Raw genomic sequence first — 22,638 nt, forward strand, 5'->3', positions numbered from 1 at the left:
CTGTCAGGCTGAAAGTGCCTTGGCCTGCACCTCCCCGTGTGAAGCGCTCCAGACTCGACGGGCTGTACTTACCGGCGCCAAAAACCCAGACAATACAGCAAACTCTACCCGTATTCCTGGACTGCATGGAGGACTTGACCAAGTTCTGGAATACGGCATTTTCAGCACGGGTCCCTGTTTGTGGCTTTGCCGCCCTGGACATGTCTGGCATCGCGGACCTTGGCTGGGCACATGTGCCTCCTATATAGCTCAACCTGGCTAACCAGATGGCCCCATCCATGATGACCCCAAAGCTCCCACGTAAAGAAGACAGATTAACCTCCTCGATGCTTGAGAAGATCTACAAGTCTGCGGCCCAGACCGGGCGAGGGACGAACACGACCAGTCTTCTGCTTGCCTACCTGGGCGAGCTGGAGTGGGACATGACCACTGCCATGCAGCAGAGCAAATCAGTGGACGAGGTGTGGACAGAGATCCGGATGATGACCGACCTGGTCCAGCGGGTGTTTCGCTGCACGGCGCAGTCCATAGGCATGACCCTTGGCCTGGCAGTGGTCACACAGAGGAGCCTGCGGCTGAACCTGTCCTCCATGCCGAACAAGGACAGGTCTGTTCTCCTGGACCTACCCCTGTTCCCGGAGGGACTGTTAGGGTCAACCAAGTTGGAAATGTTAGATAGGCAAAGATGAACGAGCAAGAGCAAGCGGCCTCTAAGTCCTTTGTGCCCAGTAGACCCGCAGGCCACACGCAGCAGCAGCAGCGTCGAGGCATATCCCCCTTCGCTCAGCCTGCCCGTGCTAGACTTGTCTCAGCGCCCGACCCCCAGTGCTGACAGCAGTCAGCCTGGCCCCTACCACACCACTCTCCCTAGATCGTTGGACGAGAAATAGAGTGAGCGGTTGAGAGAACTCTACACAGATGAGCATACAATTTCTCACGTTGATGAACTATCTTTGTGGTGTGTGAAGAATAGGGCTGGGTATCGCAGCCATGTTCCTGTATCGATTCGATTTCGATTCTTAGGTCTTTGAATTGATTAATCACGATTCAATTCGATTCGATTCATTCCAAACCGATTCAATCCGTTCCCTTCTTGGTGCAAGGATTTCCCCCAAAAGATGCTGCTGCCTATTTTTATATAAAAATGTCAAAGGGCTGTGGCTTGACAGTGTTAACAGATTGCTAATTAATAATAAGTAGGCGTAGGCCTAATTGACTAATAAGTTACATACTGGGTATTTTCCACAGACCTAAATTAAACAAAAAGAACAAAAAGAAAAAGAACACCAAAAAAAAAACAACGTTTTTTTGCCCTGTGAATCGATTATGTGAATTTTAAATGAAATCGATCGATTACCGATTAAATCGATTATTTTACCCAGTCCTAGTTAAGAATTACAGTAGTATAGCCAATTTAAACTCACTGGAGTGGACATTGCTGTGGATATGTGCCTCTAGTCTGTACCACCACCCTTTACATAATTACCTACTATGCTTGTGCTTTCCAGGGCCTTGTATAACTTGGTTAAATCTTCACCTGGTCTGAAGCTTGAAGATAAAAAGTTGGGGGCCTGGTACTTCAGTCTTCCAAAGAAGGACAGGAACTTAATCCAGGGTAATGATGAGACTTCTTATTGTGTTATGTGTCTGTAAGTTAATTGTCTTCAGAAGAATTAGAAGCACAACAGATGTATGATTTTCATTATGTCTTGAGCAGGTTATATTAAATATTCAGGCTCTTATGTTTCAGACATGTAAAAGTTTATCTTTTTACCTGACATGTTTCGACAGTGTTCCGTCTTCATCAGAGGGTCACAATATTGATCACACCTCCACAACATCAGTTGTTTTTTAAATCACGTCACACTTCAACATCCATGTGACCCTTTGATGAAGGTGGAAGTTTCATGGTCGAAACATGTCAGGTGAAAGATAACAAAGCATTGCATGACTGAAACAAAGAACTTGAAGATTTAATAGAAAACACTCGTCTATGTCAATAACAATGTTTGCTTTTTTCTTTGGCAGGAGAGGGAGGTCTATTTACATTTCTCTTGTCACATCCTGGCCTTACTGTTTCTGAGCAGGCAGGACAGCAAGTAGTACATGTCAAGCGTAAGTTGAATCTCAATGCATCTGGCCTATACACCTATGTGAAGGAGCATGCGTGAAGTCTCACAGTTGTCCAGGTAGAATGAATGAAGTGGAATTTCTTTCTTGCAGAGGAAGAAGTTGGACCTGCTGTGGCTATGACTTCAGATTTGAATACGTATGTCCTTCTTTATTGTTATTCGTTAAAGCTCCAGTATGTCATTTTTGCTGTTTATTTTCAAAATTCCTGTGAACAAATTTGATCTTTTCATGAATATTAACTTAGTACCATATTAGCATGAATATAAGATATAAATGCGAGGTAATCTGACATTTGTGTTTTGACTTAAAGCGATGGTTCGGAGTAGAATCACCCTAATGCCATTTGAACCGTGACACCCATCCACCTTTACACCCGAAGTGTTTTCTGCCGCAGGCTTACATCAACAGAGTTACCGTGTTATTCGATGTTTATTCCGGATAGCTTGACTCAAGCGCATATGGATCCTGGGCACCGTCTCCAAACTTTCCCCACAAAAATAACATGTCATGACACCAAACTTCTACAGTATAACAAATGTGGTTTGTACTCACAAAAAGATGAATTTGAAACTTTGTACATAGTCCAGGAGTTTATTAGTAACAACACACGAGACGATTAGCTTTTCTGCTGCTAAACATCCGTCGACGTCACGATGAAGCTGATATCGGCATTGTCGCTTTCCCCCTCACATTCTCGCCGCAATGGCCCATGACCAACCATTTTTACTGCGTCACAGTCCAAGTTAACTAGAACTTCGTTTGCACAGTCATTAATCCACGTCTTGTTAATTATATTAGGCTACTAGACTATTCGCCAGCACGCTGTCAATTAAACATGGCGTTAGCGCTGCAGAATGCCAGTTATGGCAACGAGGCAACCTTGTTCTGCGCTTCTACAGTGTAGGAAGAAGGAAGGTGTGTGCCCTATCCAACATTTCGCTCTCATTTTTCCCGAACGAATATGCGCCTCGCGCCATGCTCTCGTCTCCCTGTTCTCCCCAATCGCCCTCTCCTCCCCCACAAAGGCACTTGTATGCTGTTCATGCCTCTTCAAAAAGATTACGTTCACCGTCCAGGTCATAGATTGTGGCCAAACAAAGTTCTGTTTCTATGTTTCCTAAATTTTGTTAATTTGGATAACAGGGTTACATCCCAGTTCTCCAGTGCTGGCGTCGTGTAGCTCTAACGTGTAATTTCCAAGCAGCGGTAATTGCGACTCCAAACTCCCCCAAAATACCAAACAAAGCATGTAGTTCGAACTGTGAGAAACATAAGATAAAGCGGTGTCGACACCACGAGATACAAGGTTCGCGCGCGCAAGGATTGGGCTGGGAGCAGCACGCGAGAGGGAACATGCTTTTTATCCACGGGAGCCGACCCATGCCCATGTCTTGCGCTGCTCAGCAGTAGCTTGCAACCTCTACCTCGCATTACATAAACTTCACGAGAGGCTGCATTAAAGATTGCGTTTGAACTGATGTGGCTGACATGATAGTGTGTCAAGGCTGAGTTTTAAAACGGTCAAGGAACAGGTAGGCCTATGGCATTATCTTACCATTTGACACATGGGACACTGCTACTCTGCTTTCAGCTGGCTGAGGCGGTATTCCAGGAATCAAAAATAGCCCTGATGTCCTTAGAAATGTTTCGATTCAAGTCATCGAACAACAAGCAGTGAGGTTCGGGGCGCATAGCTTGTTTATAGCCCTCAGGGCCTAGAAAAAATAATGTTTTGGTTCCGGTTGCCGACCGACCCTATCATTTTTTGTGCGACCCAAAAAATTTTTTTTGAGTTTTTGGAATCCTCAAAAAATATATCGATGTTGTGTGGACGGTTGTTCATATAGACAAGACACAACACGTTTCTTCATTCCCATAACTCGCCATCTCTCACTTTCTACCTGCCTGCAAGTTACTGAATTTGCATCGTATGACTATCCACATTGGAGCAACACACACGCGCGCGCCATAAGGGCCGCCGGCTTGATATAAGAAAACCCCAAATGTCACTGCAGAGTTGCGCACCTAGGCTACTCGGTCACGTTGTAGGCTAATTATTGTGCTACAACATGCTAATTGGTAGTCGTTGTAGCTCGTACGTTTTAAACAACTTGCCTCATAGCGTTCTTGCAGACTAATAGCCTACGATGTAGGATAGTTTGGGAACCTGGTGAAAATGCCTTTATGAAAATGCATTTACTAAATGCACTTACTAATTTGTCATATTTGCATTAGGCTAGTGACAATGGCCTCAAAATTTGGAGACACCCCAACCGGAGGTAGAACAAAACCCAATAATGTTTTTCCTCATCTCTAAGGTGTCCCATACATGAAAATGATTCTTGGCCATAGTGATTTTAATGCTAAGCCTAAAAATTTTACACATTTCCATATGCACCTCCAAACAAAAAAAGCACCCAAAATGTGACTTCTCCGTATGGGAGTAGATATACAAAAAAACATGCAGAAAATTACCAGAAGCTCTGAGAGCTTTGAGAATTGGTATGCTTGTGCCCAGGGGCTACCTGCACCAGATAGAAGTGGTTGTATTGGACCATCTTGATGTATGAAAGAGATATAGGCATTTAATCACACACCTAAAATAGGCGGAAAATGAAAAAAAGTGATATTTATACAGACTGTCATCATTTACATTGTAATTGCTTTGTCAGGGAATGTCATATGCACACATATGATATCTTGATGGAAAGGTGAGATCGTTCTGAATCCAGCAATATCTCATATGTATATATTTTCTGAATATTAAAGATGGCATATTGTTCAATGTATGAGGTGCCCAGAATGAAAAAAATCGAAAGGGAATTACAGGACCTATTTCAATGCACTTAAAGGAATGCTCAGAATTGTATTACAGTAGGCTATATTACGTCAAATAAACGTATTATTAGTGTGTGGTGCTAGAGATTATGCTTGAATGAAGAATCAGATTAGGGTGAAAATATATTTAATCACTAGTGTATATATATATATATATACAGTATATATATATAATTTCTTGCACATCTGTAGGTATTGTTAAGCTGGAAAATGCAGTGACTCCACCTACTTCCAATGCCTTGCAACTAGCTCATCAGAATATTGCATCACTCCTTTCAGGTAGATATGATAGAGGAAGGGGAAATAGAGTGGATGTTATTCAATTTGTTCAGAGATCTTTTATCTTCCACGAAGTGAAGCTCTCCAGTTCTTCTCCCATGAAAGAGCCAGCTATATATATATTTATATATTTCTTGCATCTGTAGGCAATTGTAAAGCTGGAAAAGATGAGATTGTGATTACCTAATATATATTCTCTACATTGATGATGGTACTCCATTCTATACATAATGTGTCCAAAAAAGAAAGAAAATGAACCAGTCTATTCCATAGATATAAAAGTTCAAAGGCTGGTTCATTAATTAACCGTAGTGGTGCTCTGAAGCCTAGTATATATTTAAGTAGGCCTGTAATATTATTAACCAATACAATACAGTGAGGGAACTATATGGTATAAGGATATTTGTTCTTAAAACTTCCTTACAATAATATAGCGTACCAGAGATACACTGCACCAACATACCACTGATGTATACAGGTATTGTAATGGCATTGATAAACCTAAATCAATAAAATCGATCAATCAATCAAAGTAGATCATGATACAACATTGCCATTCAATGTCCTAATGATTAGAGAAAGAGAAAAGAGAAGAAAGAATGCATTGTGTACTGTACTGTATCACTTAAGGCAGATGAGAATAAACCTTTTCACATTTCTTTTTAAAATAAGATACTATCGGGGCAGTTCTAATTTGGACAGGAAGCTGGTTCCAGCATTTTGCATAATGACTAAATGCCATCTCACCCTGTCTAGATCTGGTCAGTATAGGGAATTTAAGTTCATTACATTTCCCTGACTCTTTTATCCAATGGCTACATTCAGTGTGTGTGGAAAATACAGAGTGCAGGCTTATACTGTATATATAGGGTTATAAGAGTTGAGCATGAAGATAAATACTCCTAGAAGATATGTGTATGATATGTGTGATATGTGTGTTTTCAGCTTCTTAAAAGTTGAGGGGGATGACCAAACTCTTGTATCAGCTAGTAACTTGTCAGACCATTGGGATTACCTTGTCAGAGGCCAAGGCCAGACTGTTGGTGTTACAGTATTGCGAAGCAACATTACGTTTTAGTGCAGCCTCAGATAAAATGAAACAGTTCCTTCCAGGAGAGAATTGCACTCAAGGTACAGAACCTGAGTGGCATATTGGGTCAGGTACAGTCTGATTTTCTTTATATTGAACAGTGCAAAAGAGCATCAGTAATTTAAGCAGTGTTTTCAGAAATGATGGGCAGTCATAAATAATAACACCCAGGTTTATGTAGCGTTTTCTGGGGTAACAGTGGTTGACCTCATGTCTTGCTTGATATAATGGCAGATGATGGTGGTGTTGCTTCATCCATGTGGCCAGGTCTGAGAGACAGGCAGATAGACACATAGACATTGCAAAAAGGCGGAACCAAGACAATGCATTAGAGCATTATAACACCCTAATTTTCCCAGCTATTTATTGTAATTCAAGTTGTAGACATTGAATGCATAGCTTGAAATGGTACAAAGGTAATTAGACATCTAGAGGTGAAAGAGATGTTCTGAAACGTTTGGTAGTGTACACGCAGAAACTGGAGTTATCTCGCTGGGCAGACAGGTGTTTATCATCAACATAGCAGGGAGCAGGGTGAGTGGACAACATTGCCCAGTGAGATGAGATAAAGATGGCAAAGACAGGGGGGCCTAGCACAGAACCTTGGTACCCCTGAGAGGATTTGAGTTGAGGGGTCTTGACCATGGCACATTAAAGGAATGCCCAGTGTGGTCTACCTCCGATGCCTTGTTCCCAATTAATTGTATTAAGCCTACATTTAGCAAATGGACCAGGATAGATAACGTCATTACTCTTCTGACTTGCACTTTGGTTGGCCCTTTCTTCCAGGTCCAGCCAAACAATTTGCTTAGCTGTAGAATATGATGTGGTTGCTGGATTGAAGTCTAGTGTATTTGACACACTGTTATTTCCCTTAGTTTAACAAACATACCCTAGCCTTACCTTTCTGCCTATTTGCCAAAAATGATTTGATTGTAAAAATAAAACGATCTACTACCAGATGAAGAAAAGTGTGAGACATCATAGTTCTTTACTTGGTCAATCCAGCCATATAGTCATCAGATGACATGGATAAGTTAAGTGAAATGTCACCAGTAGGCTACAGATATGGTGCTTTATGACTTCACTAACATTTAATGGCAGAAAGTGGGTTAATCAATTTAAAATAAAAGCTATGAAACAAATAATTCACTGAATTCAATTCACTAACATGTGACATCATGGTATTAAGAGTGTAGTGGAAAGCGCGCACATCCAGCAGAAAAGCATCAGCAGGTGCCAAATCAAAAAACTTCTTCAGATCTATGTTCGAAACGTTGCTCCAAATAAATGAAGTCTTTTGCAAGCAGTGTGCAGATCCTTTCCCGCTCCTACATGATGGTATTAAGCCACACCTGAGTGATGTCAGATAATGCCTGAGTGAACCTAATGAAGAAGCTGTGCATGAATCTATGAACTTTTGAATTCACTGAATATGTTTGCTATTCCCCTCCCTGTTTGTTTCAGTAGGCTCATTAAATAAAATGCCTTGGCTTCCTGCTGTCAGGCTTTGGTAATACACATACCATTTGTATGTAAACATAAATCATTGCTCCTTCCAGGAGCAGTCTTTATTTATCACACTACCACCACCCAGCACCTCCTCCCTCCCTCCTCTCTATAATCACAGCAGACCTGGTTAAAGCCCATTAACTGGATAGGACATCACCAAGACTGCTAAAGACCTGTGGTGCTGAAGTGGCTGAGCTGCTGGAATATTTATTCAGCCGAGTGTACATCTTAGTAAGGCACCAACTCTGAACACATTATGCCTTATCCTGGTCCCCAAAAAGCCACATCCAAAAGAGATAAACGACTTAAACCGAGAGGCCCTCCCTTCATGCAGCACGAAGACAGCCGTGGGGCAGCCGTGGCCTAGTGCAGTGTTTCCCAACCTTTTCTGTATTGCGTATCCCCTGAGCCTTTTTGTCATACAAGAAGTACCCCCTAACTCATACTCCATATCCTCTATCCCAATGTGACCACTGTATTTCCCATACATTTGTTATCATTACACTTTCCCCACGTACCCCCTGTAGTGTGCCTGCGTACCCCTAGTGGTACACATACCCCTGGTTGGGAAACACTGGCCTAGTGGTTAGAGAGTTGGTCTTTCAATCTGAGGGTTGCAGGTTCAAATCCCACCTGACCTCTCCCTACATCTCCATGGCTGAAGTGACCTTGAGCAAGGCACCTAACCCCACATTGCTCCAGGGACTGTAACCAATACCCTGACAAATAATAAATGTAAGTCGCTTTGAATAAAATGAAATCGTCAGCTAAGTGAAATGTAATGTAATGTAATGAAGACAATGCTGTTACATACACTCAGACTGCAGTAAGTCATGCACTGGATCTAGTACAGTTTTCATACCAGGAGAAGGTTGGAGTGGATGATGCCATCACATACCTATTGCACAGGACATATAGTCATGTTCCTTAACTTTTCCAGCGCTTTCTACAACATCCAACCCTCCATTGAGAGAGAGGCTCCTGGGTTTGGATGCCCTCCTTGTGCACTTGATCAGGGACTACCTAACAGAGTGGCCACAGTTTGTCAAACTGAAAGATTGCCTCTTGGACACTGTAGTATGTGGTACTAAAGCAGCCTGGGGAACTGTGCTCCCTCCTCTCCTGTTCACTTTGTACACATCGGACTTAACATATTTACAACACAGGCACATACCACATGCAGACATTCTTGGATGATAATACAATTGTAGGCTGTATTAAGGGAGGAGGGAGTACAGGAGTACAGGGCTTTGCAGTGGTGTAATGCACCTACAACTCAACACTAAGACCAAGCAGATGAAGGTGGACTTTTGGAGGTCTAAGCCCGCTCTGCAACCAATCTCCATTGAGGTTGATGAAGTGGAGATTGTAAGCACATCTCAGTATTTCAGCGTATAACAAGACAACAAACTGGACTTGTCAGCCAAAGATGCCTTTTAGAAGCATACAGTATACAGTATTGGCTATACTTGTCTGCTATAAACTCCTTAATATGTTCTATGAGACTGTTGAAGCCAGTATGTGTCCTTTTCTATGCAGTGGTGTGCTGGGGAGGGAGCACAATGAAGAGGGGGTATTGGGTGTCTTGAAAGACTGATAAGGAAAGCTAGCTCTTTCATGGAAGAAGAACTGGAGACCTCCACTTCGTGGAAGATAAAAGATTTCTGAACAAACTGAATAACATCCACTCTATTTCCCCTTCCTCTATCATATCTACCTGAAAGGAGTGATGCAATATTCTGATGAGCTAGTTGCAAGGCATTGGAAGTAGGTGGAGTCACTGCATTTTCCAGCTTAACAATGTGCAAGAAATGATATATATATATATATACACACTAGTGATAAATATATTTTCACCCTAATCTGATTCTTCATTCAAGCATAATCTATAGCACCACACAACAATAATAAGTTTATTTGAAGTAATATACTGTAATACAATTGTGAGCATTCCTGTCACCACTAAAGTGTATTGAAATAGGTCCTGTAACTCCTTTTCGATTTTTTTCATTCTGGGCACCTCATACATTGAACGATATGCCATCTTTAATATTCAGAAAATATATACATATGAGGTATTGCTGGATTCAGAACGATCTCACCTTTCCATCAAGATATCATATGTGTGCATATGACATTCCCTGACAAAGCAATTACAATGTAAATGATGACATTCTGTATAAATATCACTTTTTTTCATTTTCCGCCTATTTTAGGTGTGTGATTAAATGCATATATCTCCTTCATACATCAAGATGGTCCAATACAACCACTTCTATCTGGTGCAGGTAGCCCCTGGGCACAAGCATACCAATTCTCAAAGCTCTCAGAGCTTCTGGTAATTTTCTGCATGATTTTTTGTATATCTACTCCCATACGGAGAAGTCACATTTTGGGTGCTTTTTTTGTTTGGAGGTGCATATGGAAATGTGTAAAATTTTTAGGCTTAGCATTAAAATCACTTTGGCCAAGAATCATTTTCATGTATGGGACACCTTAGAGATGAGGAAAAACATTATTGGGTTTTGTTCTACCTCCGGTTGGGGTATCTCGAAAACGAAGGCCTTTTTGGGCCCATTGTCACTAGCCTACAAGTTTTCTTGTTTCTTTTTTTAAATTAAATATCCAGGTCGAGAATGCCAACGTTTTACGGAGTGTCTCAGTGTTGCTGTCCAGCAGGCTGCTCCTCATGCGCATTGTGCATTGGTCCCCCACCAGTGGTGGGCAAGAGGCACTACATGACAGGTCAGAGAGCACATGGGGTATCCATCTGCTGTGGCAGTTCCCAGGTTAACACCAGGCGATCTCACAAGTGAGATAGTTTGGAGGCTACCTATGCAATTTATCGTGGGAAAGGTGTCGTTTATAATTGACGTTTACTGGATGTCACGAATGTATCATTTGGCATGTACGTAGCCCATAGACAATCGTGTCAGTTGTATCTATTCCAACAAACTGCAGTTATTGCCTTTCTACTCCTCCCCACTCTCTGATTGGAGGCCAAAATCTGGAAGCCTCGCTGAGGGGTAGAATCCACGCCGTCTTTTAGATCGGAACGATTGTGCAAAGCAGCATGTGATTTCCCAGGCTACTATAGCAGTATAAAAGGGCCATCACGTACGTCTAAATTCAGCATGCAGTTGTATTGCTGACCCTACACTTGACTTGTCAGTACCCGTTGACTTATAATTTCACAGCCCCTTCCTGAGATCCTGGCCAGTTATAGTGGGATCATGGGGATTTTTTCACTCGACACCTTATAACACAGAAGTAACTTTTTGGGATGATTTTTGCAGTACTGTATGTTTAGATGTAAACAAGCGATGTCCCCTGTTAAGGATATCGGAAAGGGCTGAAAAAATTAGTCGTTTGAGCAGTATGGTGAAATTGGGCAGAATTTGCCTTTAACAATGTCTCATTTTGTGCGATTGATGGAAGGTTAACATGTCAATATCATGTCTCCAATCTGCTTCCAACAAGGCAAAGTACTTGACAAAGAAGTTTGACAAGATATTATACCACTTCTTACACATAGAACGACTAAGTTGTCAAAACGACTGCTACTTTGTGTCTCTGTAATGATCTGCTATAAAGTGAAGAAAGGAGGCACACACAATGGCTGATTAGATGCGAAACAATGTGTATTACGTTAAAGCTCAGGGTTCCCACTGGTGCTTGAATTCCTTGAAAATGCTTGAATTTCAAGTAAGTGTTTTCAAGGTTGTGAAAAAGAATTTTTAGTGAAGTGCTTGAAATGCTCAAACTTAATAAACCAAATGATAGAAATAAATTGTTACGGTATGTACAAAATCTGAGATGTCGGATGGGACACCCTAAAATTGATTAGAATGCAAGAAATCGCATCTTAAAAACATAACATTTTCTGGGGGACCCCTACACCCCCCTCCCACGCGCTTCCCATGACCATCATCAAGCACAACTAGTAGGGGACCTATTTAAAGGTGCTGGAAAACTGAAAAATTGGTGCTTGGAGGTGCTTGAAAAGTGCTTGAATTTGTTCATGAAAAAAGGGTGGGAACCCTGAAAGCTGCTAAAATTACATAAAGTCTACAGACATACATGTTGGACCTAGCCTGAACATTTTCAATGTTGATTTTTTTCTTTAGAATCTCCTTTAATAATCTGCCTGCCTCACACAGGAGAAAAAGCGACAGCTGCTGCTATTCAAACCGATGCCAGTGGAGCGAAGGAGTGGACAGTTCCAGTAACAAACAGCAGGGGCGCTGTGGGCAGGGTTGGCGGCAGCGGTGTTGGCGACGCCCATGGAGACCTTGTGATCCACGACAGCTTCCAGTCAGCATGTGACCTCAGCCCCACCTCGGCGCCGGTGCTGTCTCCCGGCACCAGGTACGCCCACTCTCAGCGTCTCTCCAGAGAGGGCCTGAGCGGGCCTCCAAGCGCCGCGGGCACCAGCTCTGCCAACGTGAGCGCGCTCACAGCAAACACATCGTCTGCACTGCAGGCCAGCTTCTCTCTGGACGTGGAGCTGGATCGACAGAGGAAGATACAGGCGCAGGGTGCAAGAGGCGGAGTGTCAGCTTTGGCCCGCCCCCCTGCTGTCCACCACCAATCGGATTTTAGGATGGCGACGACAGCAGCAGCACCGCTGATAGACAAGAGCTACATCGACATTGCGCAGGAGACCCCTCCAGAGTACTACAGCTTCAACAGCACCGCCTTCGACCAGACGTCCGCCGAGTGGATGCCTAGCAAATCATCAGACCACAGCCAGTACGCAGCAGCGGCGGAGCAAGATAGCGCTAGTGCAAACTCCTCTCTCCTGGCCACAAGGGGCAGCGTGGAGGAGCACATGGAAAACAGCCTGCTGAGCACCTCCGCATTGTTTCCCTCCGAGGCCTCGATGTCCTCCCCGGGAGAAGAGACCCACTTCCTGGACACCACGTCCGCTGACGAGAGCCTGCAGCATCCGGAGCAGAGGGAGGAGTTTCACAGCCTCATGGAGACGTCTGCTAACCCGGAGGAGTCGTGGCCGGACTGCTCAAGCCTGGCAGGGAACCTCTGCATGTCTCCTCCACTCTGTCAGGGGCCGATTGTGCATCCAAGGACGGGCACGAGGAGCGCTCTGCTGCAAACACCTGGGAAAGGGGAGCAGCCGGGTCCTCGTCCGCAGTCTCTTACTGTCATCAGTCCAGAGAACACTGGAGTGCAAATGCCACCGGAAGCCCCTACTCCCCCCAGACCAGAAACTGCAAGTCAGACCATAGATGCCAGTGGCGACTTCCGTGCGCATTTCACGTCTGTGCAAGAGTGCCAAGCCTCCCCAAGTACCACAGTGGCCTCGACTGAGATGGATTCTCCTGCACACCTCGATCAAGACACCCAGACCTTACAGGCCTCTACTGCAGACAGGAGCGTCATCACCGACATCTTCATGACAGATCTCGACTTTGTACACAAGGTATTCCTTTGCCTGTTTCTTTGAAAATAAAAGTTAAATAAAGCCATGCCACAGTGTAATGGCACAATAACAGTATAAGTGACTAGCGTCACCGGTGACCGAAGTTAATTGACTTTGCATGGAGGAGCTGGCGACAGAAGAGACAAAAGTGTTTCAGTGACTTGACCGACAGTTTGTAGTTGAACTTCAGGGAATATTATGCTAATTAGCTATGATGCATTTCGGCGAGAGCCGCCACAGTCAATTGGAATAAGGAACTGCTTGCATTCTGCTTTTAACGGTCATTCTCTGTACTCTGTCGCTTGTGTCACTCTTGCTATGAAGACAGTTCAGCAACTCTTTGTAACTCTAGTCTCCTCTGATGTGTTTGAGGGGTAACACTAGCCTAATGTTTAAAACTTGAATTTAACTCAAATCCCTTTGCAGGAGTTTTTGAGACTCAAGAGAGTGGAAGAGGAATTTGAGCTGTTCAAGGCTCGTCAAATGAAGCCCCACCCGAAATGGTAAAACAGAATTCCTTCAAATTTTTCTTGAACATTTTAAAACTTAAAAGATGCCTGGTTGACATATTGATTGAGTATCTGAATGGAGATATGTAGGTCTGATGGAGTGATATTGTTGTTGTGGCGTTTTTTTTCAGTGGGTGTGAGTGTGGTGAGAGGTGGAAGGAGTCTGAGCTGAAGCTGCTGGCTCTGCAGTACTCCATGTGCAAGGAGCACTGCTGGAGAAGATACCTCACCTCTGCTCAGGGCGAACGGGACATGCAGGGGTGAGATTGAGTTTAATGCATGTTTTAATGTCAATTTTTGTGTATTGGTCGTATGTGCGAAATTTACGATTAGCACAGTGATTGAGTGAATGAGCGAGTTCAAATTGTTCTTTTAATTAGCTGTCTATTATCGTGGTTGGCTAACTAGCATAACAAGCACAACAGTAGATTTATGCCAACATTAATTTGGAACAAAAGTCAGTAAGAAAAGAAGAGAGTGCAAGAGCATAATGTAACAATCTTTTACCATTGTGGTCCAATTGAATTGCATAATTTGAATTTGTTCACGTCAGGCTTGGAGGCCCTGGCGGAGTCCCCGAGGGCCTGGTGGAGAGCCTGCATGTCCTGGAGGAGACCTACAGCCAGATGAGGAGACGGCTGCTGTCTGGGGCGACTCTGGAGGAGCTCAGCCCTCTCTCTGTGGACACACACAGGCTCAACACACACACTCTCTACACCCCAGCACAGGTACGCCAAACCTGTATATACTGTACGTAAAAGCCTTGAATGGTTAGTATTAGCAGAGAGTTTCTATGTAGGACATGAGATAAAGCTGGTGACTTTTACTGGGTGGTACTACACTCTAGGGCTCAACACAGACACACTCTTACATCATGGCACAGGTATGCCAAACCTGCATATAAAATCTGTGGCCTAATGGTTAGAGACGTGGACTTAAGATCAGGGGGATACAGGTTAAGCTAGATTTATGCTTCGCTCGCATAGAATCTGCGTCCGTCCGTTTTCTGTCTATGCGAGTCCACGCCCCCTTCTCAGAGGCTCTGCGCCCGTCGTCTAGCGCCTCGAAAAAATTCTAACTATCCGTCGGACGGACGCGGAGTACGCAGACAAAAAGGCACTATGATTGGTCGTCTCGCTACTTCCTTGTTCTGTTCTTGTGGCAGCGCAATGCCAGTAGTTTGCGAGAGCAGTGCTGTATTCTGTTAAAAACTTTATTAATGCCTTGTGTGTAAATGTGTGTAAATACACGAAGCTAAGCTAAGTAACAAACAATGCATCAGTTGAACACTCGTGGCACAATGCCAGCGGTTTTACTACCGTTCCTCTACCGAATGTAAACACACATCGGCAGAATCAACTGTCTTTACATGCTTGCATTTTCTGCTCGTGAAAACAGACTGGGTATGTCAAATAATGACACCACTGCATTGCCTTTGCAATTTGTGTGAAAATACCTAGCTAGCCGGGATAGAAAGCAACATTGCTTAATAATGACCGCAGTGCTTACAATGTAGTGAAAGTAGCCTAATCGCGCAATTTCAAATGTGGCTGGCAACGAGACCTCGGACCTCGCAGAGCTCGCAGATGCATGAATACAAAATTGGTTCGTGGCCACTCCCACGCGACTTTTCACGCTCGCAGTTGCTGAAGTCTAATCTGACCTTTAGAACCTTGCCCTTACCTCTTCCTACACCTCCATCTATGGCTGAAGTGCCCTTGAGCAAGGCACCACACTGCCCAAGGGACTGACCAATATCTAGTAAATATCTGTAAGATGCTTTGGATAAAAGCGTCAACTAAGTGTAATGTAATGTCATGCAAATAATAAGTCTTGCATTGTTAATATTAGTACAGTAAGCCTTGAATTGCTTTTTTATTTATAATTACTAGCGGTAGTCTTTTCTCTTCTTTTCAACATTGCTCATACCCATTGCGTTTGTCGTGTCCACTTTTGAGCATTTGTTTTCATGCAGCGTGCACTTCACATGGGTACAGTGTTCCACACAGGTGCATCGTAAATAAGCTTTGCAGTATTATTATTAGTAGTACTATTATTAGTAATAGTTAGTATTATTAACGGCACTTCTATTATTAGTAGAGGTGGTAGTAGTAGAGATATTTTCCCTTCTTTCTAAGATAGCCCATTCTGGTATGTTTTTGTTGTGTCCGGTTTCAATTGTGAACCCATTTGAGCTGTGCTTTTGTGCAGCATGCTGAATGCAAAGCTGCCGCGTCTCACACAAAGCCAGAAGATGCCCGGAGTTCCAAAGCATCGACTCTGAAGACACAGCGACCACGTTCCACTAGAGCTGGTAAGCGGTGTTGTCACTTTCCCAGGTGAAACTATAGCCGATATGAATAGTGTTGAATGTGTGCTTGTTGTTCCCACAGGATTTCAACATTACCAAATCATATGAAGTAAATGGTTTGGAAAGAAAATTCTTAGTAACACACATATACACACATACGTATGACATGAGAGTGTCATAACAGTGCCGCGCAGTAATTGACGTGTCATAAACATGTCAATGTCATAAACATTTCATGACCATTGCCATTAAGAGATATTCGGTTCCTCTAATGTTTTTTTTTTGCAAGCACGAATGTGAAGACTTAAGAGGAGAATTGCTTGGTGGTATTGGTATCTCCACAGGTGTGAATGAGGAGGGGGGAAACGTCACCAATGAGGCCTGGTTCGATGCGGAGGAAGACCTGGGGGCGCAGGCTGGCCAGGGCACCAAAGAGGAGCGGCTAAGGAAAGCCATGGAGAACGAGAGGAGCGGCGCAGGTATGCGAGTCTGGGCAGCAGTCATTTAGATGTTGATTTGTCAATGCCTAAATAAATTTGTTTATTTGTCTGATGGGTTATGGACAGTCATAGGTTGGTAGATAAGGATTCAAGGTTGTAGCCCAAGGGCTGCTGGTTCAATTTCCCCAACATGACCTGCAAGTAGGCTAAGGGAAGTGAAAAGTACTGTTGCTGAAATACCTTGAGCACAGTGCCATCCCCATGCTCTGCTGCCCCCGGTTTGCCAGTTGGACTTGGTTAATTAGAAATGCAATTTTGTTTTGTGCTGTATATTCACAATTATGAAAACAACAGTACTTTTACTTTGTTATTCTGCTGCAGTGGGAGATGGTGAGCACAGGAAGATTAGCTGCCAACTTCGTGTCACAAACCTCCATCAAGACGTCACTGAGGTCATCTCTCTCTCTTTCTCACTTCCTATCTGTGATGCTATTGTTCACTGTTGCCAGTTTGGCTCCTGAACTGTAATGCCTGCATGCCTCACATAGTGCCTCTGGGGGGCAGCAAAGTTCTAATTAAATGCATTTGTCTCTTTCCAGGAAGATCTGCTGGCTCGATTTGAGAAATATCAACCTAAAGAAGTGTGCATTACAGTATTAAATAAGACCAGGTAAATTAATCAACATTTGATGCTGGTATAATAAGATGTAGTACTAAAAATGTCTAAGAATGTCAATCTACATTGTAACTGATCTTCTTTATGGAAGATTTTCCTTTTTTCACCCTTTACTTTTTGTTTACCATGATTTTTTAGTTTTATTACCAACCACATTGGACCTTAATTTGTCTTTTTCCCCAAAGAACCGGCAGCGTGATGCTGAGTTCTCCAGACATTGCTGAGGCAGCGATGCGAGACCTCAGTGGCTCCTCCATCCACGGCCAGCCCCTCCAGATCTCACACACCACCAGCAGCAGCAGCAGCTGCCCACCTGCTGCACCCCCTCAGGGGGACCACACCTTCAAGAGGCCCCAACCTCCCACCACAACAACCACCACACATGGGCCCAAGCCGAGCAGTGTCAAAGTGGCTGCCCCCTATAACATGCTACCCAGAGTAAGTGGAAAAGTTATACATTCAAGGATGTCCAACCTGTCTGGGTCTGAAGGCTACTGAGGGCTTACCCGAAGGCTTCTTGTTTGTTCACAATCCTCTACTGAATTCTTGACATCGTTCTCAAATCACACTATGATTGAATGCTAATTTTCTTGTAGGTTATAAAGAAATATTGTTTATCGGTTATAAAGAAATAATCTCACATTTAAATTGAGAAATACATTAACTGTGACTAAAATATTGTAATCGTCACTATTTATTAACATCTTTGGTGGGCACCTCAGAAGCTCCTGGAGGGCTACCTGGTGCCCGCTGGCACCACGTTGGTGACACCTACTTTAGGGTCATTTCACGTGAAATCAGACACTTTGGGACCCGACCGACCCGGATTTCGATCATACTTGGTGTGCCTTTTCAGTAGCAAGGTAGCACCCTAGAACTGCATTGGTTTGAATCTGACACTAATATTAAGGGAGAAACAGACTAGGAAAGGTTCACATGTGAGGGTAGGACACTATACATTCAGCCTTGAATATATCAGTCAGTGTTAGTCACAAAAAGATGCCTGTGGTGTTGTTTGAAAGCTCTTTTCTGGCTCTACATATTACACAATCACCTTGGAATACAACTACTCTCAGAATATGAATTATGATAAATTGAAAAATTAAAAATTGAATATCTAAAAAACCTATATTTTAAAATGGCCAGTTCCTTGTCCAAACGTAGCCGGCAATGTCATGAGCAGCACCTAAAAATGCTGGTGTTCGGTTTGTTATTCATTTCAGAGAGAATTTGACTCACAAATATGGCGTCATACAGACCACTTACTAATAATATGGTAATACCATAGTAGCATCACATGACAAAACAAAAACAAAACAAAAATGGTCAGTGTCCATGGTCCCAGGTTTCAGAAACTAAGGCAGATGTCCATTTATACACACCAAATGATGATATGTGAATGTTTGAACATTCCTTCTCTGTGTACCTGTGCCATCTTCCCTTTACCGTACTTTAAAGAGATAATCAATGGCTACACTCTCATTTTCTACTCTAGCAGTGCATTTGAAGCAACAGCTGTGTCTTTTGTAGATAATGTATAAGTACGTCCCGTTGCAGTTACAGGTTCCACTACCAGAAGCACATCCTGATGATCCATGACAAGTCTATCTGGTCTGAAGGGAAAAGTGAAGGATGGAGATGGCCCATGAGGATGCAGGAAGTTCAGTTTCACCTCTCCAGTGCTCGGCATACATTCCTCAGCACATGCTAGCCACCAGTTGCCATCATATACAGCTACAACATACCCTTTGATGCTTGAAAATGTAACACATTCCTTTACTGAGCTCACAGTTTCAACTCTGCCTTCTCTGAATGCTGAAAATGGCCTAACTTCCACTGTGTCCATTGACAATGGGCAGAAGCTGTGTAGTTTTTGAGTACCTGGAATAGTTCTTGCAGATTCAAACCTTTTCAACAGGTTCTCAGCTTCATGATGGTACATCTCTGTTGTGGCAAACTGGCAATGGATGTTCTTGACATTATCCTTGACTGACTCCCTTGAACCAGGAGCGTTTTTAAAACTATAGTTTTGTAATTCAAGATGCTATTCAATCATTTCACTGGAACAACCAGTGCAGGCCACAATCCATCCATTTGTATGCTACTACCAAGATCACTTGAAACTGGGAAAAAAATCTGTTTTGTTGTTATTTCAGACTGCAACATTCATGATACAATTGCTGTACATCTGTTTCAGAAGCTCCTAATTCAGTTCCTCAGTGACACTTCATCAATGACAGAACGTCCAAAGAAGATCCTATATTTTTTCTGATGGCTGTGCTGCACAATATAAGAACCTTAAAAACACAACAAATTTGTGCCACCACGAGGCAGATTTTCACATACCTGCAGAGTGGCACTTTTTTTGCCACATCACATGGCAAAGGTCCATGTGATGGCGTTGGGAGGGACAGTTAAATGGCTTGCTGCACGAGCAAGTCTGCAACGTCCTATTGACAATTAAATTGTAACGCCATACCAACTGTTTGAATTTGTCAAAGATAATGTCAAGAACATCCATTGCCAGTTTGCCACAACAGAGATGTACCATCATGAAGCTGAGAACCTGTCGAAAAGGTTTGAATCTGCAAGAACTATTCTAGGTACTCAAAAACTACACAGCTTCTGCCCATTGTCAATGGACACAGTGGAAGTTAGGCCATTTTCAGCATTCAGAGAAGGCAGAGTTGAAAGAGTGAGCTCAGTAAAGGAATGTGTTACATTTTCAAGCATCAAAGGGTATATTGTAGCTGTATATGATGGCAACTGGTGGCTAGCATGTGCTGAGGAATGTATGCCGAGCACTGGAGAGGTGAAACTGAACTTCCTGCATCCTCATGGGCCATCTCCATCCTTCACTTTTCCCTTCAGACCAGATAGACTTGTCATGGATCATCAGGATGTGCTTCTGGTAGTGGAACCTGTAACTGCAACGGGACGTACTTATACATTATCTACAAAAGACACAGCTGCTGCTTCAAATGCACTGGGAGAGTAGAAAATGAGAGTGTAGCCATTGATTATCTCTTTAAAGTACGGTAAAGGGAAGATGGCACAGGTACACAGAGAAGGAATGTTCAAACATTCACATATCATCATTTGGTGTGTATAAATGGACATCTGCCTTAGTTTCTGAAACCTGGGACCATGGACACTGACCATTTTTGTTTTGTTTTTGTTTTGTCATGTGATGCTACTATGGTATTACCATATTATTAGTAAGTGGTCTGTATGATGCCATATTTGTGAGTCAACTTCTTTCTGAAATGAATAACAAACCGAACACCAGCATTTTAGGTGCTGCTCATGACATTGCCGGCTACGTTTGGACAAGGAACTGGCCATTTTAAAATATACGTTTTTTAGATATTCAATTTTTAATTTTTCAATTTATCATAATTCATATTCTGAGAGTAGTTGTATTCCAAGGTGACTGTGTAATATGTAGAGCCAGAAAAGAGCTTTCAAACAACACCACAGGCATCTTTTTGTGACTAACACTGACTGATATATTCAAGGCTGAATGTATAGTGTCCTACCCTCACATGTGAACCTTTCCTAGTCTGTTTCTCCCTTAATATTAGTGTCAGATTCAAACCAATGCAGTTCTGGGGTGCTACCTTGCTACTGAAAAGGCACACCAAGTATGATTGAAATCCGGGTCGGTCGGGTCCCAAAGTGTCTGATTTCACGTGAAATGACCCTTTACATTATGCTATAGAGCAGATATACATCAGGTTATACAGCTAGCAAACTCTTAGCTGCCTCTCTATCTCTTATACAGATGACTGTGACTTGGTATGTTAACTGTTGAAAATGTAACAATTATTGAGAGTTATAATATCTCTATCTATTCATATCTCTATTTGTCTTTCTCTCTACCCTATTCACCCTCTTCTCTCTCTGTCTCTCTCTCTCTCTGTCTCTCTCTCTCTCTCTCTCTCCCCCAGCCACTGAGCTGCAACATTGAGAAGCTGGTGAACATCAGCCCAGTGCCCACAGCTAAGGGCACCTATGTGCCGCCGAGGCCCCCCGCCAGCACCAGCTCCTCGGCGGGCAGCTTCGACACGCTGATGGCCCGTCTGTCGCAGCTGCACCCGCAGGTGGGCAGGCAGGAGATAGTGGAGGCCCTGCTGGAGCTGCGGGCCCAGCACAGCGGCACCCTGAGCGGCCTGCCCATACGCACCATCGTGGAGATGGCCTCTGCACTCCTCACCACCACACAGGAGGTCTCCGCAGGAGCAGCAGGAGCCACGGCCACACTGGCCTCCCACTGACCTGAACTGAACCGGGGAAGACGAGGAGTGTTACAGATATGTACAATGACTGCTGGGGGAAATGTTTTTTTATGTTGCACTGTGGTAGCTGGGAGAGGAATATATTGGAACTCATACGCATACGCACCCGCATGCACACACGCGTGCTTTCATTCGCACGCATGCACACAAGCAGATAATATGGTTGATGGCTGTTTATCAACCCAACCCTAAGTTTTCACAAGACAATTCACTACATTCAAAGGAAATGTTTATCCAGCTTCCTCTGTTCTAGATACTCAATTGTTTAAGATAAGATACTGTTCCACTGTTCCACATGATGCTGTGTTTTCTATATTCACTAGCTGCTGTTCTTGCATCCACAATGGGTAGAAAGCTCCAGAATGTGGGGCTGAAGAATGTTATATTTTAGTAGGTCTACAGATTTCGTTGTACTAGATACGTGTACAGTTGTTATGATAAAGCCTGTACTTACTTTTTGTTTGTTTTCATAGATCTGTTAGATCAGGATCATTTATTAACTAATTTCATAAGGTGAACACTTAACATTGTTTAAAACTAGACTTAGATATATACATTATACAGTATACCACTGTAACCCAGAAAGTGATTTTCTTACATGACCAGTTGTATTTACAGAGCCATATTTCGCCACAAGATGGCGCTGATATTTTACTTTTTGAGACATGTTCGATTAAAAGATATTGTAGTGAAATATTTACCCAGAGATGCAGTTTGTTTTTCCAGGGAAAAGGGTTATATCGCTCTGTTTCTGCACTTTTGATAATCTGGAACTCAACTTCTTTGGGGTTCTTTCCTATGTTTTATATATTTTGCTTATTCTTTATACACTCGATATTGATATTTCGTTAATTAGATAATTACATGCTGTAATTAGTTGTGTTAATGCAAGGTATGAGTAGACTAGTTATACAGTGTGATGTGTGATCGGTGTAGGCTACAGTATTCTATTTTGGCACTTGTCAAGGACAATATAAGATCCAAGAGTATTGACACGTGGATCAGTGGATGCTTACTGGAGTGATGACAGCACTTGGATTTGTCGACACTTTCAAACCCTCTTCTCGGGAGGGCAGCAGTGCCTTGCTTTTGTTTCAAAGGCACTGGAGTCC

At 43.1% G+C, this 22,638-nt stretch overlaps 1 protein-coding gene across 1 annotated transcript; it reads left to right on the forward strand.

Moving 5' to 3' along the window:
• Positions 1-1,506: 1,506 nt before the first annotated feature.
• Positions 1,507-22,226, forward strand: rbm44 (RNA binding motif protein 44). The gene is made up of 14 exons (XM_063214155.1): positions 1,507-1,615; positions 2,029-2,115; positions 2,224-2,269; positions 10,482-10,597; positions 12,013-13,292; positions 13,719-13,795; positions 13,933-14,061; positions 14,355-14,529; positions 16,013-16,115; positions 16,457-16,591; positions 16,934-17,004; positions 17,152-17,222; positions 17,414-17,666; positions 21,179-22,226. Exons 3-14 carry the CDS (start codon positions 2,250-2,252, stop codon positions 21,503-21,505), a joined length of 2,757 nt encoding a protein of 918 aa, XP_063070225.1. The 5' UTR covers positions 1,507-1,615; positions 2,029-2,115; positions 2,224-2,249; the 3' UTR covers positions 21,506-22,226.
• Positions 22,227-22,638: the final 412 nt, after the last annotated feature.

Source organism: Engraulis encrasicolus, chromosome 13 (genome assembly GCF_034702125.1).
Source record: "Engraulis encrasicolus isolate BLACKSEA-1 chromosome 13, IST_EnEncr_1.0, whole genome shotgun sequence".
Lineage (NCBI taxonomy): Eukaryota > Metazoa > Chordata > Actinopteri > Clupeiformes > Engraulidae > Engraulis > Engraulis encrasicolus.